The sequence below is a fragment of the Pan paniscus genome, chromosome 9 (genome assembly GCF_029289425.2).
Source record: "Pan paniscus chromosome 9, NHGRI_mPanPan1-v2.0_pri, whole genome shotgun sequence".
NCBI classification, from domain to species: Eukaryota; Metazoa; Chordata; class Mammalia; order Primates; family Hominidae; genus Pan; species Pan paniscus.
The window spans coordinates 125,071,155-125,087,430 of NC_073258.2; the positions used below are offsets into that span (position 1 = coordinate 125,071,155).

The 16,276-nt window shown below is 39.4% G+C and overlaps 2 protein-coding genes across 2 annotated transcripts; both read right to left on the reverse strand.

Annotated features, from left to right (window-relative positions):
- Positions 1 to 825: 825 nt before the first annotated feature.
- LOC100994396 (olfactory receptor 143-like) lies at positions 826 to 1,759 on the reverse strand. Its single transcript, XM_008973358.2, is given in 2 exon segments — positions 826 to 1,728; positions 1,730 to 1,759. Coding segments are annotated over 2 exon segments (933 nt in total).
- A 4,584-nt stretch (positions 1,760 to 6,343) lies between these two features.
- Positions 6,344 to 8,450, reverse strand: LOC100973530 (olfactory receptor 8B2-like). The gene is made up of 2 exons (XM_057299283.2): positions 8,325 to 8,450; positions 6,344 to 7,310 (listed from the first exon to the last, which is right to left on the reverse strand). Exon 2 carries the CDS (start codon positions 7,291 to 7,293, stop codon positions 6,352 to 6,354), a length of 942 nt encoding a protein of 313 aa, XP_057155266.1. The 5' UTR covers positions 7,294 to 7,310; positions 8,325 to 8,450; the 3' UTR covers positions 6,344 to 6,351.
- Positions 8,451 to 16,276: the final 7,826 nt, after the last annotated feature.

Below are 16,276 nucleotides of genomic sequence, written 5' to 3' on the forward strand. Positions count from 1 at the left end.
TGGTATTGTTACTGGCTAATGTTGTGAAGTCCCAGGTTCTTGGTGCCATAAACAAAGAATTGGACATGACACACACGCAAATAGCAAAGCAGCAAATGGTTTATTAAGCACGGTATGATCCGCAATGGATCAGGCTGACCCACAAGTGGTATCAGCCCTGGTTTGTTACATTTCATGGCCTTTTACTTGTTTTTTTCCTCACTTGCTTAACCTCACCTTCTCTCCCGTAAATGAATTGCACATCCTTGCCTTTCCCTCATTGTGCCTTAACCTCACTTTATTTCTCATAAGCTAATTGCTCATCCTTGCTTAACCTTACTTTATCTATTCTGACCAAATTGCTCATCTTTACTTTTACTTCTCATGACCAAATTGCTACTACAAGTCCCTCCTACTTACTTCCCTTACATTGCGTGTTCCAACTCACTGCTTACTCCCTTATCTACTTGCTGCTTACGCCCTTACTTCAAATGTTCTATTGCTGCTGTCTTGCAGGTTTTGCTTTTGCTATTGCTTAAGCTAACCTACATCCAACAGGTCTTCTTCACCCCCGACTTCCTCTGCTATTCTCCTGCCTCAGTATGGGGAACAAAGCTCAGGCTTGGGCCACCTTGGGACTAAGGACAACTCTTCTGTCCAAGGATAGACCCACACAGTTACATTGCATAGTGAGAGAAGAAAGGCAGAAACCTTGCCAACACGACTTTAGAAAGAAAGATGGAGAGAAGGCAGAAAAGATTAGGAGGAAGCAGATGAGGAGGAGCAGGAAGAGGAGAGGAAGACTCAGCAATTGGAGAGGGGCTAAGGCAGCACCATTGGCTCTACTCAGTTTGTAATTTTATTTAGGGTTTCCTTTAGAGCAAGTTTGACATCCTTGTTCCTGAGGCTATAAATGAGGGGGTTCAGCATGGGTACCACATTCGTGTAAAACACTGAGAGAAACTTCCCCTGACCCATATACCAATCAGATGATAACTTAACATGAGTGATCAGCCCAAATTCATAGAATAGGCCAACAGTTATTATGTGGGAGCCACAGGTACCGATGGCTTTGAACCAACCCTCGGCTGAGGACATGTGAAGGATATTGAAAAGAATCAAAGCATAAGAGATTAAGATAATGAGGCTTGATACTATAACAACTGTGCCTACAATAACAGACATCACCAGCTCATTGGCATAGGTGCTGCTGCAGGAGAGCTGGAGCAGTGGGAAGATGTCACACATGTAATGGTTGATGACGTTGGAGTCACAAAAGATGAGCTTCATCATACACTCTGTGTGGACCATGGCCCCAGCAAACCCCATCACATATGAACCAAGCATCAGTAGAGAACAGATCTGAGGGGACATGGTGACCATGTACAGAAGGGGTTTGCAGATGGCCACATAGCGATCATAGGCCATGGCTGTCAGCACATAGCACTCAGAGTGGACAAAAAAGCAGAAGAAAAAGAGCTGAGTTATGCATCCTGGAAAGGAGATGATGTTCCTCTCTGAAATAAAGCTCATCAGCATTTTGGGGGTAAAGACAAATGAATAACAGAGATCAATGAAGGACAGATTGAAAAGGAAAAAATACATGGGAGTGTGAAGGTGTGAATTCAGGCAAATTAGATTAATTAAACTCAAGTTGCCCACCATGGTGGTCATATAGTTCACCAAGAACAGGAAAAACAGGGGCAATTAGATCTCAGGCTGGTCTGTTAATCCCAAAAGAATAAACTCTTGTCACTGAAGAGTCATTTTCCACAGCCATTAATTTGCTGGGTGTGATCTGTAGGAACAGGTGTAGAAAACATTAATAATGGATCCTCACTCTTTATCTCCAGAGGGAGAGCTGAATCTCCTGGTTTACAAACCCAGGGATGTCTGAAGACACATAGCAAGGCATCCAAGGCTTAATATTTTCTATGATGATACCTGAGAATTTCCTTTTCCTGCTCTTCTCCCCCATCATGTTTTGTGTCTGTCAGTGAGAATGCTGGTAGACCTCCCAATGTGTCTGCACATTATTCCCTCCCTTCTCCTCAAACTTCTCTAAGGATTAAAGCTGGAAAAAGCAATGAATTGATGGTATTCCCCCAGAATCTTTGATTTATATAGTTTTGAGTTTGAACGGAAATTATCAAGACAAAAGTGATTCAATGCTTACCTTTCTATCCTTGGAGGACTAACTGCTGCAGGACCTTCAGGGTCCTTCCTCCCCACTGTCCTGAGAGGGTCAAAGTTGCTGATGATGAAGGAGGTAATTGCCAACAGCACAGACCTCCATCTTCGACATGCTAGAAGAGGTATTCTAGGGAATATGCCATAATATCTGTCTGAGAATTTTCCCAGACGGTTCTCTCCTCCTGCATGCAGGAAAACAGCCACCTTATAGGAGCCTCCTAAAGTCAGATGACTCAAATAAAAATCTATTTCATGTCGCATAGTTCTGGGAAAGTTGATTAGAAGCACAAAAAATTATTATCTGTTTTATGATTTCCTCCCAAGTTTAATGAGCCCCTCAAGGGTAGATATTACCAAACCTGTGTTTACAACCTGTGTCACAGATCCAGCATTGGCTCCTTTGGGTCTCAGTGTTCCACTCAGTTCATAATTTGGCATCAAGAAGTCCTAATCCCCACTGCAGAAGGACGAGCTCCTCCCTTTGTAATCATTCCCTGGAGTCTATGCACAATTCTACAGGGGAAATGTCCAGGGCACAGTCACTTGCCATTTCTGCTACCTTCCTACAAGACCCCTGGATTGTGTTAATAAAATATTAGATCATACCCTTAACACTATACATGCTTGTGGATTCCACCTCAATAGAGATGTAGCAAAATGGTTGAGGGAATGGGAGCAGGCCCTCAAGTCAGGTTGAGTTTACATCCAGGCTTCTTAACTTTCTCTGAGACCTCAGACAAGTGATAGAACTTCTCTGCCCCTTATGTATGTATATTTGTATCTATATAACCTATGCATATCTACAAACTAAGGCTAATTTTAAAAAGCTATCTCATAGCGTTTTGTGGGAATTACATGAGTTAATTCACATAAAGTGTTAGAAATGTGCCTGACACATAATAAGAACCTGATAGGTGTTGGCACCCCTGCCCCTGTTACTCATCCATATATATAAAAATCAGGATTTATTGATCTTGGTACTTTTTACATTTTGCATAAGTTTTGGTTGTGGGGCTGTCCTGTGTAGCACAGGACTCATAGCACAGCATCCCTGACCTTACCCATTAGATGCCAGTGATAATCCCCCCACCATACAGACACACCAATCATTAAATCAAAATATTCTCCATTGTCGGACATCACCTGGGGAGCAACATTGCCCATATTTGAGAATCGCTGCTCTGTCTGTATAGCCTGGACTTCTGCCATAACTGTTTTTCGGAAAGTTCTACTTTATGTCTATTTATGTGTCTCAAGTTCAAAGTGCTCCAAATTGAATTCAGTGTTTTCTTAGGCTTCCCAGGGCTGCTCCTTCTCAGGTCATCATTTTATAAATTATTTTTACCACCGTCTGGGCATATAATCCACAAAGTAAACTTAAGCACCTCCTTCTCCCTTACTATCTCTTCCAGTCTCCAAGTCCCAGAGAATCCACCTCTTTGAATGATCTGGACTTTCTCTCAATTCTACAGCTTTCACAGTCCCTCTTCATCTCAAATTTGGATTACTCTAATGGTTTTCTAACTTAGACTCCTTAAAGGTGAGAATTTGGACCTTTCAGGTCTATCACCACCACTGAAAACACACACACACCTCCTCTTCCTGGCCCCCAGTACCAATTCCTACCAATAGGATTATAATTATAAATTCGGTTGTAACAGTATTCCTCTGTTACATTATTAAGCCTATTTTTAAACACTATTCACAAAAAATTCATCAAGTACTGTAATTGTTTGTCTTTTTTTCCTATAATTCCATATATTTTTTCTTATTTCTTTATATATTCTTACCCTTTTTTTTTTTTAAATCTCTTCTCAGTACATGCCGTCATGTAGATTCAACTTCATATTTTTTTATTTACTTTTTTTTTAGACACAGTCTCACTCTGTCACCCAGGCTGGAGTGCAGTGTTGTGATCTCACCTCCCTGCCACCTCCACCTCCCAGGTTCAAGTGATCCTCCTGCCTCAGCCTCCCACGTATCTGGTATTACAGGTGTGTGCCACCACACGCATCTAATTTTTGTATTTTTAGTGGAGACAGGGTTTCACCATGTTGGCCAGGCTAGTCTTGAACTCCTGACCTGAGGTTATCCACCCACCTTGGCCTTCCAAAGTGCTGGGATTACAGGCGTGAGTCTCTATTCTATCCCATGGACTTGTTCACCTGACTTTATAACAAAACCAATCTGCCTTGATTGTCACGGCCTTATACTAATTTTTAAAATCAGCTAATGTAAGTCTTCTTTGTCATTTAGGGTCCCTTAAGTAGGAGATGTCAAGAAATGATAAGACTTGCAACACATATTTTGTTATAAATGCCTATTAAGGATAAAACTGGAGGGAGCAAGAGTCAGCGATGAAGGCCTTAGACCAGGATGAAAGTCACCTACGAAAGGAGAAAAAAATGGAAAGATCGGGTAGGAAAATCTCAGACCATAGAGCAGTTCTAAAAAGTCTTGGTCAGGAGGATAGGAAGTCTCTAAACAAAGATTTCCTATCAGAAAAGACATATGTTAGATGGAAATTGCCAGCTCTCTTTAAGTCCCACCCACCCTGCTGAGTCATTGGCTCAGGACATCTCAGAGTAAGAATGGACTCTGCCTAAACACCATTGTGGATCCAAAGCAGTGCAGCTATAGACTTTCAGTCAGCTATGCACCCCACTGATGGGTCTCTTCATGGGGAGCTGAGCTGTTCTTCTCTGAGACTACCACACTCCACCTCCAAAAATATAAATTAAACCCCAAAGCTGTTCAGATTTATAATTGTCATTATTTTTGTATGTTATTAATTATTAATTAAAATAATACATTTATTATTGGTGTAAGAAGCAAGGTACTCCAATTCAGCCAGGCACAGTGGCTCACACCTGTAATCCCAGCACTTTGGGAGGATGAAGCAGGAAGATTGTTTGAGGCCAGGATTTAAATTTTTTTCTCCAAATATTTAAAAATTAGGGAGGCATGATGGTGTGTGCATGTACTCCCAGCTACACAGGATGCTGAAGAAGTCCTCTACCGCATGCTGTACACAAAAGTTAATCTAAAAATGGACCAAAACCATACACACACAAAAAAGCTTAAACTATAGGCTGAAGTGGAAGAATTACTTGAGCCCGGGAGTTGGAGGCTGCAGTAAGCTATGATCGAATCACTGCACTCCTATCTGGGTGACAACCTTTATATAAAATGTGTTTCATGTCTTATTGGTGAGATAAAGTTTAAGTAGGCTCACAAAATATTTGTAGAAATATAGTTTATTAACATTAATATACATTCCTTATGATAAACCACACTGGATAAGGAAAATGTTGTATAAAATATTTCTACTAACAATGTGCAGTATTTACCTATAATGAGTAAAAAATAACATTTACAGTAGGAACTACATGCTTTTTTTCAAAATTTTCAGTGCTGTTTTAGACAGTAATAAATGAGGTTTTATAATGTAAACTATATTCCCCCTTACTGGAATCCTGAGGTGCACATGTATTATTTCTCTAATCATCCTCTGTTAATGCTGCCTTTGGCAATAAAAGGTGGAGATACACATATTCTCTGCTGTATCAAATGGACTGGAATGATAGAGGTTCTCAAAAGCAAACGGCATGTGGTACAAATTTTGCCATTCTCAAAGGGAACAAGAAAAGTCAGAATAATAAAAGGCAAAATGGTGACAACATAGAACAAAAGGACAAGATCAAGGGGAACTGATTCTGCTTTAAATTACCTACCATTTGTAGTGGATATATTTCATCAAATCCAGCTGCCTATATCTGCAACAATGTTGATAAAAATAAGAATGCTTCTATCATATTTGGCACTTCTGTGTTTAGGTGAGAAAGCCATGACTTTGACATTTTTATAATTCATGAAATTTACCACATTTTTCCAATTAAGAATAGCCCAGGAGAGAGGAAAGGTAGAAAATGATGAAGAAAAATATCAGTGCATATGTTCCCTTTACAAATATGCCATGACCTCTTTAGTAATATTGCGAGAAGTGCCACAGATGCAATAACAAAAAAGAAGACACAAGATGATCTCATAAGAGAAATGATAAGACAAGTTTATTAAATCACACATAACACCATCTGTAGAAACAACAAAATCTCTTCATGAAAAACACTAATAAAAATTTGAAGCCCTTCAATTGTTTTACATCATTACTGCTTCTAATTAGAATATATTTCTTCTCTGAATTTTAATCAGACCTTTCCTCAGTGCAACTTTGACATCCTTGTTCCTCAAACTGTAGATGAGAGGATTGAGCATGGGCACCACATTAGTGTAGAAAACAGAAGAAACTTTTCCCTGCTCCATAGATCCAGAAGAATATTTAATATACATGAATGCCACTGACCCAAAAAACAGAGACAGAGCAATGACATGAGAGCTACAAGTACTGAAGGCTTTTGATCTTCCTTGAGTGGATTTGATATGAAGAATGCTAGTGACAATGAAAACATAAGAAATGAGGATGGTAAAACTGGGTACCGTGATATTAGTACCCACAACAATGAGAACAACCACCTCGTTGACATAGGTGCTGGTGCAGGAAAGCTGGAGGAGGGGGGGTATGTCACACAAGTAATGGTTGATGATATTAGCACTGCAGAAGGTGAGTCTAAGCATGCACCCGGTGTGGGCCGTGGCTCCAGCCAATCCCGTTATGTAAGCAGCAAAGGTGAGCATAGAACAGACCTGATGGGACATGGTGACCTTATACAGCAATGGATTACAGATGGCCACATAGCGATCATATGCCATTGAGGTCAACATGTAACATTCAGAGATGACGAAAAAGAGAAAGAAAAACAGCCGAGTCATGCACCCAACATAGGAGATAATATTCTTTTTTGACACAAAGTTCATTAGCATTTTGGGAGTGAAAACAGAGGAGTAACAGAGATCAATGAAGGAGAGATTGAAGAGGAAATAGTACATTGGTGTGTGGAGGTGAGAATTTAGACCGATAAGAGTGATCAAGCCAAGGTTGCCTACCATGGTGACAACGTAGATCACTAGGAACAGGAAAAAGAAGGGTTGCCGGAACTCTGGACGATCTGTTAATCCAGCAAGAATAAATTCAGTCACTAAGGAGTTGTTTCTAGCCAGCATTTTTTGTCTTCAAAAATCTGGGAAGACAAAAGAAAATTCTATTAGGAACACAGATTTCTTTTTACAAAATCTCGTTAATGAGGAGGGGACTCAGGCTGTAGGAATTTGGGTGAGTTCTTTGTTTCATGGGATCTGAATGTACTGAATGTACTGCCACTCCCACTCTTCAACATTTCAGTCACTGTCTTTTGACTGTACAGACTGAATGTGACAAACAATTGCTCCTGTCCTTACTAGAAGACAGAGAGGTGGAGTAGCTGAGGCACAGGCCTACCTGCTGTTGAGCTTGGGTTATATGGATGTGTCTCATCTCCCTCACTTCCATCTGTCCCTTCACTTCCTAGTTTCTACTTATGTTTCCATTATTCTACTAGACACTTCAATTTCCCTGTGATGACCACCAGGTAAGGGAGGATTCCTTTAGGGCGGAGACCATACTGATATTCTGTTTTCTAGACAGGGGTCTCCTATAGGGTTTCTAGATACCTTACTATAAGAATCCATGAAGTCACCGGGTGATAAAAGAAGACCCTTAGTAGTCGAGGCCTTATGATTCACCACATACAAATCACGTTAAGTGTTTCTACACATTCTCCTCTATTCCATCCTAGCTAGGCAGAGGATGAAGAAAGGAAGCTGAATGTGCTTTCACAGGTCATTGTAGGAAGGCATAAGAGAAACATAATTAATTTGGGTACAGTTATATTAGTTGTTAAGTTTGTAAAATTTTACCAAACTGGTATTTTTATGACACTTAAACTCTTCTATATGTATAGCACATGTCAATATATTTTTAATAAAGAGACAAATCTCCTTTCCTGGCATTCCTCTGTTCTGGATGTGTCACTTGGAACTGCTATTGCTATCCTGATACCAGGATGAGAATGAAGCCAACAGAGAGAACAGTGTGAGAAAAATGCAAGCCCGAGAGTCAGAGCTCCATACCACTAAGTTTCTTGCTATTGAATAAATACTTTTCCCCATTTTTCAGCAACATCCAGGAGAGAGAAATAGAAACTTGATTAACTCACCTTCCTTCCACTCAGAGAACTCAGTGCTGACCATTGATATGTGTTTCACCTCCACTGCCCTGGAGGTAGAACTGGTGGTGAAGGTATCTACGTTGACCACATGTAGTCAAAGAATCTTCTTCTTCCTTACCTGGCAAAAGCATTGAGCATAGATTTCAGAATCTGAATGTTCTGGGAATCATTCTGAGGTGTAGATCAAACTATTTATAAATTTGCCAAGAGGATTTGTTAGAAAATCGGACTTCACACCAGACCCACCATGTCTACCGTCATAGAGACATGGCATTTGCTCAAGGCTCATAATTCTTAGACCTGATTACATACCAACAGTAAGTCTCTCTCAGGACCTCCCCTACCATGACACACTCTGCAGGGAAGAAATTATATGCCTGTGTTTACAGCCTAACTTGTTGTTGTAGATGTAAACTTTTCATCAGGGATTATACAATCCACAGGGCATAGGAGAAAGAGCCTCTGCTGTCATGTATAAAGATGTAAACATAAAGATTGTCAGAATTTTTGCTAATTATAATTATCGGTAGTATTAGCTTTAACAAGTATGTATGTATAATTTAGTAAAGTTTATTGCTATGCTCATTTTTAATATTGTGAGTCCTTTTAAATAATCCATTTTTAGTTTTGCATACTTTGTAGGCAAAAAGAAAAGCAAAAGAATAAAGAAAAGGATACTTTTAATTGATTTCAGATTTTTTAAATAAAATTTTGTGTAACATAGAATGATCCTTTATTTCATCAAAATTTAATTATCTTGGGTTGCTATAACTCAACATGTCTTTGCCTTTAACAGGTTAAAATCAAATCTGTAAGAAAAATCACTAATCATGTGCCCTCATTTCAAGACAGTATGACTTCAGAATTTCCCTGTAGGTAGGAATTTGTGCTTGTGAGAAGGCATCTATATTTTTTACCTTTTTATTTTAAAATTATTAGAATCACAAGAAGTGGCAAAAGTATACGTAGATTCCCTTGGACACTTCACCCAGCTTCCTCACACAGAGACATCTTCCACAACTGTAGGACAATAGCAAAATCAGGAAACTGACATAGGTTCAATAATGTTAAAGAAACTACAGACCTTATTCAGCAATTTAACATGCGTGTGTGTGTGTGTGTGTGTGTGTGTGTGTGTGTGTGTGTGTAGATCTATGCAGTTGAATCCTATGTACCTATTTATGTAACGAAAACCTAAGTCAGGATACAGAATTCTTTCTTTTTTTTCTTTTTCTCTCTCTCTCATTTTTTTTTTTTAAAGACAGGGTCCTACTCTGTCACCCAGGCATGAGTGCAGTGGTGCAATCACAGCTCACTGCAGCCTCAACCTCCAGGACTCAATAGATTGTCCCACCTCAGCCTCCCAAGTAGCTGGCACTACAGGCACATGCCACCACACCTGGCTGATTTTTTAATTTTTTGTAGGGATAGGGGGTCTCACTATGTTACCCAGGCTGGTCTTGAACTCCTGGTCTCAAGAAACCCTCCTGCCTCAGCCTCCCAAAAGTGTTGGGATTATAGGCATGAACCACCATGCCTGGCCTCTAATTAATTCTTAAACAGACTTTTAAGCATTCCATTTGTTCCGCCCCATCCTCACTTCTTCCAGAAATATCTGCTGTCGTGAAATTGTGAGAATGTTGGAGACTGTGTGTAAATCAGGTGTGTTCTTGGTTTTCCCAGTTCTATCATAGTGTCAGATGTCGTAAGAATGCCAGTGCAGATACTGCTTGTTTATCTACTGTCTAATTTCCAAAATCTGGGAGTTGTTCTAATTCTACCTTTTTTTTTTTTTTTTGGTCCCTGGGAGCAAACACCATTTTTATTTTTATATATTTATTTATTTTTTTCCCTTCTGATTTGCTTCATTTTTTTATTTTATTATTATTATACTTTAAGTTTTAGGGTACGTGTGCACAATGTGCAGGTTAGTTACATATGTATACATGTGCCATGCTGGTGTGCTGCACCCATTAACTCGTCATTTAGCATTAGGTATATCTCCTAAAGCTATCCCTCCCCCCTCCCCCCACCCCACAACAGTCCCCAGAGCGTGATGTTCCCCTTCCTGTGTCCATGTGTTCTCATTGTTCAATTCCCACCTATGAGTGAGAATACGCAGTGTTTGGTTTTTTGTTCTTGCGATAGTTTACTGAGAATGGTGATTTCCAATTTCATCCATGTCCCTACAAAGGACATGAACTCATCATTTTTTATGGCTGCATAGTATTCCATGGTGTACATGTGCCACATTTTCTTAATCCAGTCTATCATTGTTGGACATTTGGGTTGGTTCCAAGTCTTTGCTATTCTGAATAGTGCCGCAATAAACATACGTGTGCATGTGTCTTTATAGCAGCATGATTTATAGCCCTTCGGGTATATACCCAGTAATGGGATGGCTGGGTCAAATGGTATTTCTAGTTCTAGATCCCTGAGGAATGGCCACACTGACTTCCACAATGGTTGAACTAGTTTACAGTCCCACCAACAGTGTAAAAGTGTTCCTATTTCTCCACATCCTCTCCAGCACCTGTTGTTTCCTGACTTTTTAATGATTGCCATTCTAAGTGGTGTGAGATGGTATCTCATTGTGGTTTTGATTTGCATTTCTCTGATCGCCAGTGATGATGAACGTTTTTTCATGTGTCTTGGCTGCATAAATGTCTTCTTTTGAGAAGTGTCCATTCATATCCTTTGCCCACTTTTTGATGGGGTTGTTGGTTTTTTTCTTGTAAATTTGTTTGAGTTCATTGTAGATTCTGGATATTAGCCCTTTGTCACATGAGGGTTGTGAAAATTTTCTCCCATTTTGTAGGTTGCCTGTTCATTCTGATGGTAGTTTCTTTTGTTGTGCAGAAGCTCTTTCATTTAATTAGATCCCATTTGTCAATTTTGGCTTTTGTTGCCATTGCTTTTGGTGTTTTAGACATGAAGTCCTTGCCCATGCCTATGTCCTGAATGGTAATGCCTAGGTTTTCTTCTAGGGTTTTTATGGTTTTAGGTCTATGTTTAAGTCTTTAATCCATCTTGAATTAATTTTTGTATAAGGTGTAAGGAAGGGATTCAGTTTCAGCTTTCTACATATGGCTAGCCAGTTTTCCCAGCACCATTTATTAAATAGGGAATCCTTTCCCCATTGCTTGTTTTTCTCAGGTTTGTCAAAGATCAGATAGTTGTAGATATGCAGTGTTATTTCTGAGGGCTCTGTTCTGTTCCATTGATCTATATCTCTGTTTTGGTACCAGTACCATGCTGTTTTGGTGACTGTAGCCTTGTAGTATAGTTTGAAGTCAGGTAGCGTGATGCCTCCAGCTTTGTTCTTTTGGCTTAGGATTGACTTGGTGATGCGGGCTCTTTTTTGGTTCCATGTGAACTTTAAAGTAGTTTTTTCCAATTCTGTGAAGAAAGTCATTGGTAGCTTGATGGGGATGGCATTGAATCTATAAATTACCTTGGGCAGTATGGCCATTTTCACGATATTGATTCTTCCTACCCATGAGCATGGAATGTTCTTCCATTTGTTTGTATCCTCTTTTATTTCATTGAGCAGTGGTTTGTAGTTCTCCTTGAAGAGGTCCTTCACATCCCTTGTAAGGTGGATTCCTAGGTATTTTATTCTCTTTGAAGCAATTGTGAATGGGAGTTCACTCATGATTTGGCTCTCTGTTTGTCTGTTATTGGTGTATAAGAATGCTTGTGATTTTTGTACAATGATTTTGTATCCTGAGACTTTGCTGAAGTTGCTTATCAGCTTAAGGAGATTTTGGGCTGAGACAATGGGGTTTTCTAGATATACAATCATGTCATCTGCAAACAGGGACAATTTGACTTCCTCTTTTCCTAATTGCATACCCTTTATTTCCTTCTCCTGCCTAATTGCCCTGGCCAGAACTTGCAGCACTATGTTGAATAGGATTGGTGAGAGAGGGCATCCCTGTCTTGTGCCAGTTTTCAAAGGGAATGCTTCCAGTTTTTGCCCATTCAGTATGATATTGGCTGTGGGTTTGTCATAGATAGCTCTTATTATTTTGAGATACGTCCCATCAATACCTAATTTATTGAGAGTTTTTAGCATGAAGGGTTGTTGAATTTTGTCAAAGGCCTTTTCTGCATCTATTGAGATAATCATGTGGTTTTTGTCTTTGGTTCTGTTTATATGCTGGATTACATTTATTGATTTGTGTATGTTGAACCAGCCTTGCATCCCAGGGATGAAGCCCACTTGATCATGGTGGATAAGCTTTTTGATGTGCTGCTGGATTTGGTTTGCCAGTATTTTATTGAGGATTTTTCCATCAATGATCCTCAAGGATATTGGTCTAAAATTCTCTTTTTTGGTTGTGTCTCTGCCAGGCGTTGGTATCAGGATGATGCTGGCCTCATAAAATGAGTTAGGGAGGATTCCCTCTTTTTCTATTGATTGGAATAATTTCAGAAGGAATGGTACCAGTTCCTCCTTGTACCTCTGGTAGAATTCGGCTGTGAATCCATCTGGTCCTGGACTCTTTTTGGTTGGTAAGCTATTGATTACCTCAATTTCAGATCCTGTTATTGGTCTATTCAGAGATTCAACTTCTTCCTGGTTTAGTCTTGGGAGAGTGTATGTGTCGAGGAATTTATCCATTTCTTCTAGATTTTCTAGTTTATTTGCGTAGAGGTGTTTGTAGTATTCTCTGATGGTAGTTTGTATTTCTGTGGGATCAGTGGTGATATCCCCTTTATCATTTTTATTGCATCTATTTGATTCTTCTCTCTTTTTTTCTTTATTAGTCTTGCTAGTGGTCTATCAATTTTATTGATCCTTTCAAAAAACCAGCTCCTGGATTCATTAATTTTTAGAAGGGTTTTTTTTTTGTCTGTATTTCCTTCAGTTCTGCTCTGATTTATTTCTTGCCTTCTGCTAGCTTTTGAATGTGTTTGCTCTTGCTTTTCTAGTTCCTTTAATTGTGATGTTAGGGTGTCAATTTTGGATCTTATTAGCTGATTTTAAAAATTAGCATAAGGCTGTGATAATCAAGACAGATTAGTTTAGTTATAAAGACAGGTGAACAAGTCTATGAGATAGAATAGCAGATTCAGAAACAGCCTCACTCACGCGGTCAATTGATTGTTGACCAAGGAACAGTGTAATTCCATTGAGAAAGAAAAGGCTTTGAAGCAATTGTTGCTGGATGTACCGCCTATCCATAAGGAAAACACCGAACCTTGACCTCTACCTCACACTATACACAAAACTTAATCTAAAAATGGACCAAAACCATTCACAAAAAAGCTTAAACTATGGATCTTCTAGAAGAAAACATATGAAATTGTGTTGGTGCAGGCATAGATTTCTTAGCATTATTCTATAAAGCACTAAGCCCCAAAGGAAAAAAAAAACAAATAAACTTAATTAAAATGAGATTATCTATTTATCAGAAAAGTTCTCATAGGCAAACACAGGCTAGAAAAATATTTGTAACTATATATTCAATAAAGTATTGTGTCCACATATATATCTCAACTCATTACTTAAAATATATATCAAAAAAGACCATTTAATAAACAGACAAATGATTCAAATGACATATCTGAAAGCAAGCTTTCGGGTCTCAAGCCAAGGACGGCTTTGAATATGGCCCAACACAAATTCGTAAACTTTCTTAAAACATTATGCTATTTTTTGGTGACTTTTTAAAGGCTGATCCGCTATCATTGGTGCTAGTGTATTTTATGTGTGGCCTAAGATAATTCTTCTTCTTCCAATGTGGCCCAGGGAAGCCAAAAGATTGGACACCCCTGTCCTAAAGGAAGACATGCAAATCAATAAACACCTGCCAATGTGCTTAATTTGTTGTAATCTCTTAGAAGTATAGTGAATAGCTGGATAGCACTCCCTTACCAGCTGTTCCATCCCCCCTCATTGCATTGCCTGGAATTTGTGCCTATCCTCTTTCACTACATTACCTACACTTTGTCCCAGTCAAGCATTTATCAGGCCTTCTGGTTGGTCTCCTTCCTTGTTAGTCCCAGCAATCTCTGAGTGGAGCCTCTACTTGAGAGGGCCAAGCACCAGCTGTGGGGTATTTCCATACCTCAATTAATTCAAGCGCCAATCCTACAGGGCTTCTCTGACATTTGAGAATCTGGTTATGCATCCCCTTTCTATTTTTCCACGAGTTCTGGGAGTGGTAGCTATTTTCCACACTTTATTAGTCTTCCTATTTTCTCTGTGCCAACGTTTTGCTCTTTCCCCCTTCCAATATCTGTATAACTAATTCTCTGTTTAAATATCCTCTTTAGGAAATGCATAGCATACTACTGGCTTTTTTTGGCAGGATCTTTTCTGATACATGGAACACACTGTATGTGATTTTTATGGACTCTTTTGTCCATGTCATAGACTATAAACTTGTCCAGTTAGCACATGCCAAACCCTCGTGTCAGAGCTGTCCAACTTCCTGATTAGTCTGGAATATTAACGTAACTATAGTTTTTCTCTGCCAAAATGATTTTTAACAATCAATTTTTACCCCTGAAGTTATAATTAAACCTAGGAGTTCTGGGGGGCTCCTTTTCAAAAACTGCATGTGAGAGCCCATCTAAGATTAAAACCCTGGTAGAATTAAGCAGGAAAAAAGTGAGAAGAGACACACCCACTCATGATATGACTTGATTCTACTTTGTCCAGCATACAAGAAGTCATCCACATCCTTGACTTACCAGTTTTACACACATTTTTGGTGTAGGCTGTCTTATTCCTATCACTTAAATGGAAAGAACCCCAATGTACTTTGTAAAGATTGCATAGTAGCACATTCTACATTGTATAACACAATTCTGCATAGTGTAGTCATTAAATAAAGCAATTTTCCATTCCTAGATACCAAGTATAAAACTTGCTCCACCAGTATGCATTTTGACCTTGAAACAACTGATTATCCCTCTTAGTTTTGGATTTCTTATATGTGAGATAGGGGTGTCTGGTTCAGAGGGTGATCATAAGGGTGATATGAGAGAAGGTAGATAAAGAATTTAGGCTGGGCGTAGTGGCTTATACCTATAATCCCAGCACCTTGGGAGGTGGAGGCAGGCGGATCATGAGGTCAAGAGATTGAGACCATCCTGTCCAACATGGTGAAACCCCGTCTCTACTAAAAATACTAAAATTAGCCAGGCATGGCGGCACGCACCTGTAATCCCAGCTACTTGGGAGGCTGAGGGAGAAGAATCACTTGAACCCAGGAGGTGGAGTTGCAGTGAGCCGAGATCACTCCACTGCACTCCAGCCTGGAGACAGAGCGAGACTCCATCTCAAAAAAAAAAAAAAAAAAAAAAAAAAAAAAAAAAGAATTTCGCACTCTGATTGGCAAACAATAACTAAAGGAGGTACAAGTTTCAATTTTAATTTCCTGGGTTATATTTCCGATTAGACTGAGGAATCCTATGGGCAGGGCCTACTTTCTGTGTTCACAGTAATTATAACCTAAATGCAAAAAAGAAGGTCATTTGATGAAATAAATCAGTAGAATCTCTAAAATAAAGATAATTTATGGGATTTCAGGCCTCATGCATCATCAACTCTCAGCAGAATACATCTGGTCAAGTCCTGGGAGCTTGAACTGCCAATCTCCAGGCTCCTGTAAGCTTGGTGTGCTCCTAGGCATTGTTCTAGAAATGCAACTGGAGGACTCTGGTTAAAGATGGCAGTCTTAATGTCAATGCATTGTCTGTATTCTTTGCCCAAAGTCACTAATGTGATAGAAAAGGGATTTAAAACAAACCCACGGCCAATATCATACTGAATGGACAAAAACTGGAAGCATTCCCTTTGAAAACTGGCACAAGACAGGGATGCCCTCTCTCACCACTCCTATTCAACATAGTGTTGGAAGTTCTGGCCAGGGCAATTAGGCAGGAGAAGGAAATAAAGGGTATGCAATTAGGAAAAGAGGAAG